Source organism: Thalassophryne amazonica, chromosome 9 (assembly GCF_902500255.1).
Source record: "Thalassophryne amazonica chromosome 9, fThaAma1.1, whole genome shotgun sequence".
NCBI lineage: Eukaryota > Metazoa > Chordata > Actinopteri > Batrachoidiformes > Batrachoididae > Thalassophryne > Thalassophryne amazonica.
In genome coordinates, this window is record NC_047111.1 from 9,061,409 (window position 1) to 9,074,832 (window position 13,424).

General features: G+C 39.9%; 1 protein-coding gene across 2 annotated transcripts; it reads right to left on the reverse strand.

Moving 5' to 3' along the window:
- Nucleotides 1-9,360: 9,360 nt before the first annotated feature.
- On the reverse strand, nt 9,361-13,124 carry pfdn1 (prefoldin subunit 1). 2 transcript variants are annotated; one of them, XM_034177554.1, is made up of 4 exons: nt 13,037-13,124; nt 11,407-11,573; nt 11,245-11,329; nt 9,361-9,513 (listed from the first exon to the last, which is right to left on the reverse strand). In XM_034177554.1, exons 1-4 carry the CDS (start codon nt 13,064-13,066, stop codon nt 9,433-9,435), a joined length of 363 nt encoding a protein of 120 aa, XP_034033445.1. In that variant the 5' UTR covers nt 13,067-13,124; the 3' UTR covers nt 9,361-9,432. The 2 variants fall into 2 exon arrangements, with proteins under 2 accessions (XP_034033445.1, XP_034033444.1); XM_034177553.1 differs by having other exon boundaries at nt 9,361-9,516.
- Nucleotides 13,125-13,424: the final 300 nt, after the last annotated feature.

Consider the following 13,424-nt stretch of genomic DNA (forward strand, 5'->3'; position numbering starts at 1 on the left):
AAATAAACCAGAAATTTCCAAAGCTGGACCATCCTGTGAAATGCACCTTAACCCACAGATAGCATAATCACAAAATATTCTATCTCTCTATGTGGTTGTCCAAAAGATTAACTAAAAAGATTAATCCAGGTTTTGAGTATATTTCTTATTGTTACATGGGAAACAAGGTACCAGTAGATTCAGTAGATTCTCACAAATCCAACAAGACCAAGCATTCATGATATGCACACTCTTAAGGCTATGAAATTGGGCTATTAGTTAAAAAAAAAAAAAAAAAAAAAAGTAGAAAAGGGGGTGTTCACAATAATAGTAGCATCTGCTGTTGATGCTACAAACTCAAAACTATTATGTTCTGCTGTTTTTTAGCAATCCTGTGAATCACTAAACTAGTATTTAGTTGTACAACCCCTGGCAAAAATTATGGAATCACCGGCCTCGGAGGATGTTCATTCAGTTGTTTAATTTTGTAGAAAAAAAGCAGATCAGACATGACACAAAACTAAAGTCATTTCAAATGGCAACTTTCTGGCTTTAAGAAACACTATAAGAAATCAGGAAAAAAAATTGTGGCAGTCAGTAACGGTTAGTTTTTTAGACCAAGCAGAGGGAAAAAAATATGGAATCACTCAATTCTGAGGAAAAAATTATGGAATCATGAAAACCAAAAGAACGCTCCAACACATCACTAGTATTTTGTTGCACCACCTCTGGCTTTTATAACAGCTTGCAGTCTCTGAGGCATGGACTTAATGAGTGACAAACAGTACTCTTCATCAATCTGGCTCCAACTTTCTCTGATTGCTGTTGCCAGATCAGCTTTGCAGGTTGGAGCCTTGTCATGGACCATTTTCTTCAACTTCCACCAAAGATTTTCAGTTGGATTAAGATCCGGACTATTTGCAGGCCATGACATTGACCCTATGTGTCTTTTTGCAAGGAATGTTTTCACAGTTTTTGCTCTATGGCAAGATGCATTATCATCTTGAAAAATGATTTCATCATCCCTCTGTGTCTAAACTCTGGACCAAATACAAACAACATGGGAAGGTTGTTAAAGGCAAATATACTGGTAGACCAAGGAAGACATCAAAGCGTCAAGACAGAAAACTTAAAGCAATATGTCTCAAAAATCGAAAAATGTACAACAAAACAAATGAGGAATGAATGGGAGGAAACTGGAGTCAACGTCTGTGACCGAACTGTAAGAAACCGCCTAAAGGAAATTGGATTTACATACAGAAAAGCTAAACGAAAGGCATCATTAACACCTAAACAGAAAAAAACAAGGTTACAATGGGTTAAGGAAAAGCAATTGTGGACTGTGGATGACTGGATGAAAGTCATATTCAGTGATCAATCAATCAACTCAATCAACTTTTTTCTTATATAGCGCCAAATCACAACAAACAGTTGCCCCAAGGCGCTCCATATTGCAAGGCAAGGCCATACAATAATTATGAAAAACCCCAACGGTCAAAACGACCCCCTATGAGCAAGCACTTGGCAACAGTGGGAAGGAAAAACTCCCTTTTAACAGGAAGAAACCTCCAGCAGAACCAGGCTCAGGGAGGGGCAGTCTTCTGCTGAGACTGGTTGGGGCTGAGGGAAAAAAACAGGAAAAAGACATGCCGTGAAGGGGGGCAGAGATCGATCACTAATGATTAAATGCAGAGTGATGCATACGGAGCAAAAAGAGAAAGAAACAGTGCATCATGGGAACCCTCCCACAATCTACGTCTAAAGCAGCATAACCAAGGGATGGTCCAGGGTCACCCGATCCAGCCCTAACTATAAGCCTTAGCGAAAAGGAAAGTTTTAAGCCTAATCTTAAAAGTAGAGAGGGTATCTGTCTCCCTGATCTGAATTGGGAGCTGGTTCCACAGGAGAGGAGCCTGAAAGCTGAAGGCTCTGCCTCCCATTCTACTCTTACAAACCCTAGGAACTACAAGTAAGCCCGCAGTCTGAGAACGAAGCGCTCTAATGGGGTAATATGGTACTACGAGGTCCCTAAGATAAGATGGGACCTGATTATTCAAAACCTTATAAGTAAGAAGAAGAATTTTAAATTCTATTCTAGAATTAACAGGAAGCCAATGAAGAGAGGCCAACACGGGTGAGATATGCTCTCTCCTGCTAGTCCCCGTCAGTACTCTAGCTGCAGCATTCTGAACCAACTGAAGGCTTTTTAGGGAACTTTTAGGACAACCTGATAATAATGAATTACAATAGTCCAGCCTAGAGGAAATAAATGCATGAATTAGTTTTTCAGCATCACTCTGAGACAAGACCTTTCTGATTTTAGAGATATTGCGTAAATGCAAAAAGGCAGTCCTACATATTTGTTTAATATGCGCTTTGAATGACATATCCTGATCAAAAATGACTCCAAGATTTCTCACAGTATTACTAGAGATCAGGGAAATGCCATCCAGAGTAACGATCTGGTTAGACATCATGCTTCTAAGATTTGTGGGGCCAAGTACAATAACTTCAGTTTTATCTGAGTTTAAAAGCAGGAAATTAGAGGTCATCCATGTCTTTATGTCTGTAAGACAATCCTGCAGTTTAGCTAATTGGTGTGTATCCTCTGGCTTCATGGATAGATAAAGCTGGGTATCATCTGCGTAACAATGAAAATTTAAGCAATACCGTCTAATAATACTGCCTAAGGGAAGCATGTATAAAGTGAATAAAATTGGTCCTAGCACAGAACCTTGTGGAACTCCATAATTAACTTTAGTCTGTGAAGAAGATTCCCGAAGATGAATCTCGAATCTGCATTGGACAAGGTGATGATGCTGGAACTTTTGTTTGGTGCCGTTCCAATGAGATTTATAAAGATGACTGCCTGAAGAGAACATGTAAATTTCCAGTCATTGATGATATGGGGCTGCATGTCAGGTAAAGGCACTGGGGAGATGGCTGTCATTACATCATCAATAAATGCACAAGTTTATGTTATTTTGGACAATTGAAAGGATGTTTGGGGATGATGAAATCATTTTTCAAGATGATAATGCATCTTGCCACAGAGCAAAAACTGCAAAAACATTCCTTGCAAAAAGACACATAGGGTCAATGTCAATGAGCAGATCTGATTTGATGCAGGTGTTAATTTGGGGGATGAAAATTTACAGGGTGAGTCCATAATTTTTTCCTCAGAATTGAGTGATTCCATATTTTTTTTCCTCTGCTTGGTCTAAAAAAGTAACCGTTACTGACTGCCACAATCTTTTTTTCTTGATTTCTTAAAGCCAGAAAGTTGCCATTTGAAATGACTTTAGTTTTGTGTCATGTCTGTGAGCTGCTTTTTTTCTACAAAATTAAACAACTGAATGAACATCCTCAGAGGCCGGTGATTCCATAATTTTTGCCAGGGGTTGTAATAGGTCCACTTTGTAGACAGTATTGGTTGGTATTTTGACTTTTTGGTTTCAGGTGTGGTTTCACAGCAATATATGTAAGTTGCCTTAGATTAGGTTAGGGTTTGTGAAGTTCCACATGGGTTGAAGGTAGCAGATACGAAAATTTGACATTGCAGAAAGAGCCAGTGGGACATCCTCAATTTTACTGCTGTCCAGTGTAGTTACAGGCACTAAATTTGCAAATCATCCATCTGCACTTTTTATGGGTATGTCTATGGAAAGTATCAATTTGAAAAATTTCCATTTCTGGCACATTATTGTAAAGCGCTTTGAGCGTCTGATGCACGATGGAAAAGTTTTAAATGGAAAAGCACGAAATAATTGAGGTCCACTTACCATTTCTTATTCGGGCGATACTGAATGTTTGTGTGTTTAAATGTATAGTAGCCATATAATAAGCAAATTGTAAACCGCACTTACTTGTCTGTACAGGAATATCAGACCTTGATGTTTTTCGTACGGACCTCACCGATTCTTAGTCTGTACTTACAGCTCAGTCTGATAATTTCCCGTACAGACCTCACACTCACTTGAAACTGGCACTAAACCTTTAATAGTGCCAGTTTTCTTCAGACAAGTCAGGGGATGGATACATGAACATTTCCAAGTCACTGAATCATACATGTCAACCTATACGGATCGTCCATAAATTATATGCATTTTTCCGAGTTTCAGAGTCATACGGACGTCCAAATAAAGTCTTACGGATATTCAGGGTTTGGTCTGCAGCGGCTCTGTAATCAACCGTTTCTTCAGCACAACTCCACTTTGATGCGTGAGCCATTGAAGCAATGCTTCAATCCACTAGTATGTTGTTTCTTTGATTCGCTGCTCTTCAGAAACGGCAAGTCCGCTTCTTATCCCCTGTCAAAGCCATTAAAATACCGTGAGTTGCTTTTGTGTGGGTTGAAGTCACTAACTGGGACTCTTGTTGCAGTCAAGAAACGAGACTCGTCCTCCGTTCCGTTGGCACAGCTTCAAACGCTGCGCTGCTCTCTGCTGAGACAGAGTCCACTCGGAATTAATAACTTCAAAACAAATTGCGCTTATAAAGCGCCAAATCACAACAAAAGCCGTCTCAAATCAATTTTATTTATATAGCGCCAAATCACAACAAACAGTTGCCCCAAGGCACTTTATATTGTAAGGCAAGGCCATACAATAATTACGTAAAAACCCTAACGGTCAAAACGACCCCCTGTGAGCAAGCACTTGGCGACAGTGGGAAGGAAAAACTCCCTTTTAACAGGAAGAAACCTCCAGCAGAACCAGGCTCAGGGAGGGGCAGTCCTCTGCTGGGACTGGTTGGGGCTGAGGGAGAGAACCAGGAAAAAGACATGCTGTGGAGGGGAGCAGAGATCAATCACTAATGATTAAATGCAGAGTGGTGCATACAGAGCAAAAAGAGAAAGAAACAGTGCATCATGGGAACCCCCCAGCAGTCTACGTCTATAGCAGCATAACTAAGGGATGGTTCAGGGTCACCTGATCCAGCCCTAACTATAAGCTTTAGCAAAAAGGAAAGTTTTAAGCCTAATCTTAAAAGTAGAGAGGGTGTCTGTCTCCCTGATCTGAATTGGGAGCTGGTTCCACAGGAGAGGAGCCTGAAAGCTGAAGGCTCTGCCTCCCATTCTACTCTTACAAACCCTAGGAACTACAAGTAAGCCTGCAGTCTGACAGCGAAGCGCTCTATTGGGGTGATATGGTACTATGAGGTCCCTAAGATAAGATGGGACCTGATTATTCAAAACCTTATAAGTAAGAAGAAGAATTTTAAATTCTATTCTAGAATTAACAGGAAGCCAATGAAGAGAGGCCAATATGGGTGAGATATGCTCTCTCCTTCTAGTCCCTGTCAGTACTCTAGCTGCAGCATTTTGAATTAACTGAAGGCTTTTCAGGGAACTTTTAGGACAACCTGATAATAATGAATTACAGTAGTCCAGCCTAGAGGAAATAAATGCATGAATTAGTTTTTCAGCATCACTCTGAGACAAGACCTTTCTAATTTTAGAGATATTGCGTAAATGCAAGAAAGCAGTCCTACATATTTGTTTAATATGCGCTTTGAATGACATATCCTGATCAAAAATGACTCCAAGATTTCTCACAGTATTACTAGACATCAGGGTAATGCCATCCAGAGTAAGGATCTGGTTAGACTCAAGGCGCCTCACATAGAACAGTTCAACATAAAAAATTAAAATAAATAAATAAACATAAAAAAAATTCAAATGCATAATTAAAAACAGAAGTAAAAGAATAAAACGGACAAAAATTAAAAACTATTCATAAAGAGAATAAAAATAGGCTTTAAGTCTTGACTTAAAAATGTCCACGGACTCCGACTGTCTCACGGTCGCAGGAAGACCGTTTCACAGAGCGGGTGTACAAGAAAAACCTGTAAAGCCTACTTTTAGTGCACAGAAAATTCACAAGAGATATCAAAAAGGAAATTGGATTGATAAGCGGAATCGATATCGATAAAATCTTATCGATACCCATCCCTAATAAACACAGGGACGAAGTCGAGGATCATCGACATGCCCGTCTGCAACATCGGCACTGCGAGGTGATTTTCGATACACAAGTTCTGAGGTATGTTTTATTTTGTTCATTATATTCGATTGATTTTTTTTCATAGATTTTATTAATGTATTTCCATTAGTGACACACAGTCCTTGTTTCTGTAAAAACAAAAAAAAAACAACTAAATTTGACACATTCAGTTCTATAAAATTCAGCTTGACACATGAATACTAGATCTCTATTTGAAATTCAGCTGTGGAGGAAATACTAATGATCCTGACTTTAATGTCATTGTGGCAACTCATAATAAGTGGACAAAAACCAGTTATGTGATACCGCTATGCGGTTGTGTGTACTGTAATAAAACTGATTTTGGTGCGATTTGGAGGTTCTAAGGATTTTGTGTTGATTTGATGGATTTTCTCACTTGGTTATACAGGTGGACCCTCAAAGGGGTTGACATGTATGCTGAATATGTGCTGAACTTTCCATCAGTTATGAATAAATACAAACAGTATGGCACTCGATGGTAAATCTGTGTGGAGTAGACAGTTCTAAAAAACTGAACAGTGAGGAAAGCCACCCAGAAGAAGTTATAGGCTGCACAGTGCATGTTTTACATTTTGTATCTCAAGTCATACAGTTTCATGAGGAAGTGGTACAGAAAAGGATTTTCTTAAAAACACCTGAAAGTTCAGCTACAATTTTCCAGAAGGTGTTTTGGTGAAAGAACATCCTCCAAGATGTGAAATTTCAGCTAGTTTGTCAGAAGGCACATGGGAGACTTGAGCCTAGACATCCTTCTCTATTACGCACTTACTATGAAACGTGATGAACAAATGTCTCTCCAGTCATAGCCACAGAAGCCTATAACTCCTTCAGGGTTGACTGGTGTCTTGGTGGCTTCCCTCAAGAGTCTCCTTGAACTGTTTTTGAGCACAGGGGCTTCCAGACAGGTTTGTCATTTGTATTTCTGAGTGACTGATGGAAGTGTTCATCTGTTCACCCTCTGAACTGTCTCAAGAAAACTGATTGGAAAAAAATGATCATTTCCACAAAAATAAAATAGAACATGGAGCTCTGTCTCACCTGGAAAAGCCTGGGAGCACTATAAGAATCTTTTTTTTTTTTTTTTCCCTCCAGTGCTTTCAATACAATACAGCCGGTGCTTCTGAGGCACAAGCTGGAGATCACAGGTGTGGACTAGAGTGTGACATGGGAGTAGATTTTCACTCCTGTCCCATCCCAATCCCAGGCCAGAGTAAAAAATAAAAAATCCTGTCCCGTCCCGCTCCCATTCAGAATGACTCCTGCTCCTGCACCGCTCCCATTTTTTTCCTTCTAGTTTTTAGGTAATACACTGAATTTGATCTTCTCCCCTTTTTTTTTTTTTTGATTACTTTGTGTTTACTTTGTTCTGCAGTTTTATTTCAGAAGATAGCAGAACAGGGAGAGTTCAGCTGTGCTAATGCAGGGAGGAACTTACTGCCTAAATCCAAATAATAAAATCTTCAGTAAAGGACACAAAACATAAATAATGCATGGCCTGTGGTCTTATAGTTTTTCAAAATGTGGTGGTGATGGACACGTAATGATCCCGACATTTACTTTGTCTTCTGTTTCTGTAACTGCAGACTGTATGAAACCAACATTTCATGTTTTGTGAGATCAGCTTTATTATTATTTATTTATTGTTAATATATATCCATTCCTACATTTAAGGCCTGCAGCATTTTCCAAGAAAAAAAAAAGGTTGGGACAGACAGTTTATTCTAAATGTAAGTATTAATGGATAATTTTTACAGCCAGTTTTCTTGAGAAATATAAGGGGATGAAAACATGAACATTTCCAACTCACTGAATATTTTTTGACTTCATTTATATCAATCATTCAGTATAACTGTCACTGGTGTGAACAGGACGTACCCTCAGTCCAGGGTGTAATCAAGGCAGCGCCACAGTTTTGTTTTTCTCTTAACGCGTTGCTTCACTCTGTGCTCAGCATGCGCTCTGCTCATCCCCCTCCTCACACACACACACAGCTGCAGTGATTGAACCCAGTCCTAATTTTAGACAGCTTTAAGCAAAGCTGCCTGCTATTTTTTGGCGTCTTTTTTGAAAACTGACAGGACCAAATGACGGCAGGACAGCTCGCTGCCTAAAACCCTGGTTCCCGCTCCCATCCACTCCTGCTAACTTTTAATCCTGTACCGTTCCAATCACCTGATAAATAGCAAAGTTGACTCCCATTCCGTGACCCTTGGGACTCCTGAAAAAATGTCAGCCTCTAGTGTGGACCCCCGCCTCTCATCCTGGGTCTTGGACTACCTCACAGAATGACCACAGTACTTGAGGGCTTGGGACTGTGTCTCCGACATCTTCATCTGCAGCACAGGGGCCCCGCAAGGACACGTGTTGGGTCTTTTTGTCTTCACCCTCTACACTGCAGACTTCATGTACAACTCTGTCAAGTGTCACCTGCAAAAGTTCTCTGACAAGTCTGCAATCGTTGGCCTCATCACTGACGAGGATAACAGAGGGGTGACCCAGGACTCTCTGGACTGGTGTCAGCTGAACCGCCTCCAGATCAATGCTGAGAAAACCAAAGAGCTGGTGGTGGACTTTCACCGACACCGGTGAAGATCCAGGGAAAGGATATTGAAAAAGTGGACTCTGTCCTGGAAAGTCCCCTGGACTCAGTGCAGGTGGGAGAGAGGAGGATGATGACTAAGTTGTCATCCCTGCTGGAGAACACCTCCCACCCCGTGACTGACACCCCGAGTGCACTGACGGGCTGCTCCACCCAAAGAGCGTGAAGGATCGACACCGCAGGTCCTCCACAACCAGCACCCAGTCGACCGCTCAGATCATTAAAGTAACAATTTTTAAGCCATTTGCAATAATACTACACATTCTGTGCAGTAATACTTGCACACTCGTGTAGTATTACAACACATTCTTTCTGCTTGTACATGGTGTGATCTGTCTGACTGTGTATATTGTTATTCAGCACAGAACTTGACTTCTGTACTATGGTTATTTTGTTTTTTTAACCTTATTTTTGCAGACTTGCACTGTTGTCCCGTCACTGTCCCTGTGCTGCTGTAACACTGAATTTCCTTGTCGTGGGACTATTAAAGGATTATCTGATCTTAAATTGTTCGTCCAGTTACTTATGGTCTGAGAATGGAGGGACTGTTTTTGAATCAAAGCTGAAAGTTGACAAGAACATCTGGACTGTTTGGTTTCAGCACAGGGACAACTGTCCATCAGTGTCCAAACACCTTATGGACTCTTATTATAATATTTGTCATTGACAAAGAATAAAGGGTGATCATGTGACATCGCAAGACTTTAATCATGTAACAGCAAACAAACTGTTCATCAACCTCGCCCACAGTTCAAACATCCAACAAAAATGTGCTGCATGTCTCTGTCCATCTGTCTCTGTATCTGTCTCAGTGTGTCCATCTGTGCATCACTGTGTCCTCCGGCTGAGCAGCATCTCTCGGATGTTGTCTTCAGCATCTTTCACGCTGCGTTCGAGGTACAACTTCTTCTGCTTTAAATCAAACACACGAAGACCTCATTAGTTTAGTGTCTCAGAGACAAAGACTGCAGCTGAGAGGAAAAAACTCCAGTACAGAACGAACCACGCCGATCGCTCACAAAATGCCCGCAGACTGTGAAGAAAATGGCTTCAGTCACCGTCAATCAAAGCATTTCAGAGACCAACAGGTTACTGGATACAAATAAAAAAAAGTGTTTGTGCTCTTTACTCATCCTCAAACTAAACTAAAACAAATTAAAACTAAACAAAAGCCTCAGGTTACTTCTTTAATGTTGTTGGTATGATGTCAAATGTCTGCAGATTATTTCTCATTTGTCTTCGTCTCAAAGGGAAAAAAATAGTTAACTTTCACTGTGCTTATACAAGAACTAGTTAATACTATTTATCTTTTAATCTAAAATAAATATAAGCCCATACTGATTTAACTGCACAGCAAAGTCTATTAAATAATAACTATCGTGTTGTCCGTGGGGATCCACGGCCTCTAGATTGGGTGGTGTTCATAAAATAGGTAGCTGACATTTTTCAAGGGTGGTAATAAATTAAGTAATGAGATGGAACGACGTGTGAGCCTAGAATGTTTTTAGTACCTTAGACAGTTTTTAGAAGAACTCAGTCCTTTTATCTCCTGTTAATTGTCATTTTTGTATGTTAATTTACTGTCTTAATGAATTTATAAATTGTTTAGGTTCTTGTTATTATACACATTATTATTATTATCGTTATTATTTTATCTTTACTTATTTTTTGTAATTTGATTTTTAAATGGACCACAATGGAAATAAGTGTTTTCACTTTCTTGTGTCATCCATGTATTTTTATTTTAAATATATACACTTACACTCACGCTTTTAACATGATGATTTACTGCCCCTTGCTCGAAAGTTCATGTGAGCCCAAAATGTAATTATCAATGTTAGTTTTGGAGAAGCTAGTAATATCAACTATTAGTCCTATCAGAGTTCTGTTTTGGTGACGTTCATCCATGACCCAAAATACATAAACACACCAATCAGCAAATGTAAACTGTGCACTAAGCAGGTGGTTTGAATTTGAAAAACAAAGACAGTGGCTGGAGACATTAAAACCACTAAACATTTCAATCATGGTACCAACATGAACCTTAAGTCACTTACAGAAATAGCAACATGAGACTTAACTAAACTGATTAAAAACTACAAACAACCACAATAAATCAATAACACTAACAATACTGTTAAATTGTCAAAACCTTTAAAATACATCTGTAATTTATCATTTCAAACTGGATCATCCCCAAACAGGGACTGATCCAGTATACAGGGACTAACCCACTACAATGGTACTGAAACCTGATTCCATAATAGTACCAGTCCCTCGACCATCAGTGTCTACTGGACCAAATCAGAACATATGAGGGGTGAATGAGAGGTTTTGAGCATAACCCAGAAAAATTAGGGCGTAGTTCTCCATCTTTTGCATTCTAAGAAACCAAGATTGCACCCAATGAGACAAAACTTCACACATTCTGCAGATATGTTGGTTTCTCAGAATGCAAAAGATGAAGAACCACTGAAGAAAGACTGAAGGATTGTTATATTACAGAGTACTTTGGAATAATTTTCACAATTTTAAAATGCTCTCTGCATCTCTGTGTTAATTATAGAACTCCAGTGTCTTGGCTGAGAATTCTAACGACTTGTCAAGTGTTGAATTTCAGATGATGGGGATGATTGTTACCTCAAGCTCTTTGATCTTCTCATCTGCTGTCCTCTGTTTGTCCATCATCTGGTTGTCAATTTCCTCTTTGGACTGCAGGATGAACCTGCCAATCAATTAACTCATCAATCATGTGATCACTCAGGTCAACAGCAGCTGTATCAAACTGTCAGCATCACTCACATGCGTCCGACGCCCTCATACATGCGCGTGTTGTCTGGCAGCTTGGTTATCTCTGCATGCGTCAGCTTGGCGAGTTTCTGGACACGAGCCAGCTGGTCGATCTGCAGGTCAGCCAGCTTCACCTTCTGCTGCGTGTCAATCATCTTCACCTGAAGCTCCGTGAATGCCTGTGGGGCAGAGTGAGATCAGTTACTACGCCTGAGCTGCGGCACGTTCGTCTCCATCATGGTTTGACTCGTCGCTGAATGGATGAAGTTACACAGAGCAGCTTGTGAGGCTGCACTGAAAGTAGGTGAACATTCTGTGACAATGTGGATTAAACTCACCGCTAAAATGCGCGAGTGAAATAAACCTGGGTGTTGGGTCAAACTGACACATAACAGAGTTCTAAACACTGATCTGTATGATCCTCAATTTCCCCGAGGGAGTCTTCCCAAGGGATCAATAAAGTTCTATCTCATCTAATCTGTAAAATAGTCCACAGTACGTGAGTGGACAAGGAGGCAGGAACGTACAGCTGCCATATTCTACACGAGGACAAACCATATGAAGATTTTAATGACCATAAATCATCTGATATCTTCAGCAGACAGCGGTAGTCTAACTTAACACTGAAACCAGAAATGCCAAATTTTCAGTCAACACTGAATCCAGGAACGCAAAAGTGAGAGGCAGCACGCACCCTGACAGCTCATGAGGTCAGTCAGTGACGAACCTATTTGAAGTTTTTTTTAAACCATGTTAATGCTCCCCAGAAGCATTTACTGAAAATAAAGTTTGAAGAACCTAAATGAGATGGTGAGATGCTGTAGGATGGCAGCTTTGTGGCTTAGTAGTTAGCCCTGATGCCTCACAGCAAGAAGGTCACGGGTTTGATTCCCACCTGTGGCCTTTGTGTGGAGTTTGTGTGAGTTTCCTCCCACATTTAAAGACATGCAGGTTAGGTGGACTGGAATCGTTATAAATGTCCAGGTCTCTCTAGTAAAAGAGATCTCAATCTCAACGGGACTGACCTGGTTAAATAAAGATTAAATTAAGTGAAGTGCTTCACTCGTTCATGTCTGTAATAAATATTTTATTTTTTTTGCACAGACATACCAAATTGCAAAGATATCTGATGATCACTTCTCTGAGGGGAAGCCTCCAAAAACTTTAAAAATAAACATTTCGCAACATTTCAGTGGTTTATTGAAACACTGATTTATTGTTAGATTATACTTTGTATCAATAGAACATAAAACGTCTTTGATAAGTAAAAACATGAGCTCAGACTTTGATCGTGGAGCCAGATGTTGGTATATATATTTTCTAATTTAGGATGTAGTTAAACAAAAAATAAGTCTTAATCACACAATTTATTTCTTTTGAGCGATCTGTAAAAAAGAGTGAAGTACATTTGGACTTTTACAAACTGCATTTGAAAATTTAAAAATTTGTACATTTATAGAATCTCATTTCTAAAATATAAGCAAAAATTCAACTGGTCGTCAGATTTAAGGACGAATTGTTCATTTTAGAGGCAGATTAACGTGACAAAAAAGTGCTCATCGTAAAGAAAATTAAAAGATTAAAACACTTTAACGACGCCGCGCGGATTAAAATTTAAACGATTAAACTATTTAATAATAACCTTCTTCAGCTCAACATCCACCGCGGCCATCTTGAAGTCTTTTTCTTCTACACCGTATTGCGGTATTTGCCAACCAGCATGACAGAGGACTTACCGCCACCTTGTGGTCCGGACTGTAAACTGACAGAGGAACGTCGCGTTTACACGGTTATTATTTTCACATCACAGTCAGACTGCGGCTGCGTCCAGTTTCAGTGACTGTGTCCTTAAGGCTGCATTTGTCGACGTAAAGTCGCTTCTTTCCAACAAAAACAAAGCAGACAGCAGCTGATCGCTGAGGCCCAAACAGCTGGGAGCCTCAACTCAACTCAAGCTTTATTTCTAAAGCACGTTTAAAACCACAGCAGCCCACCAAAGGCCTGTACATAATTAAAAAAAAAGGCACCAA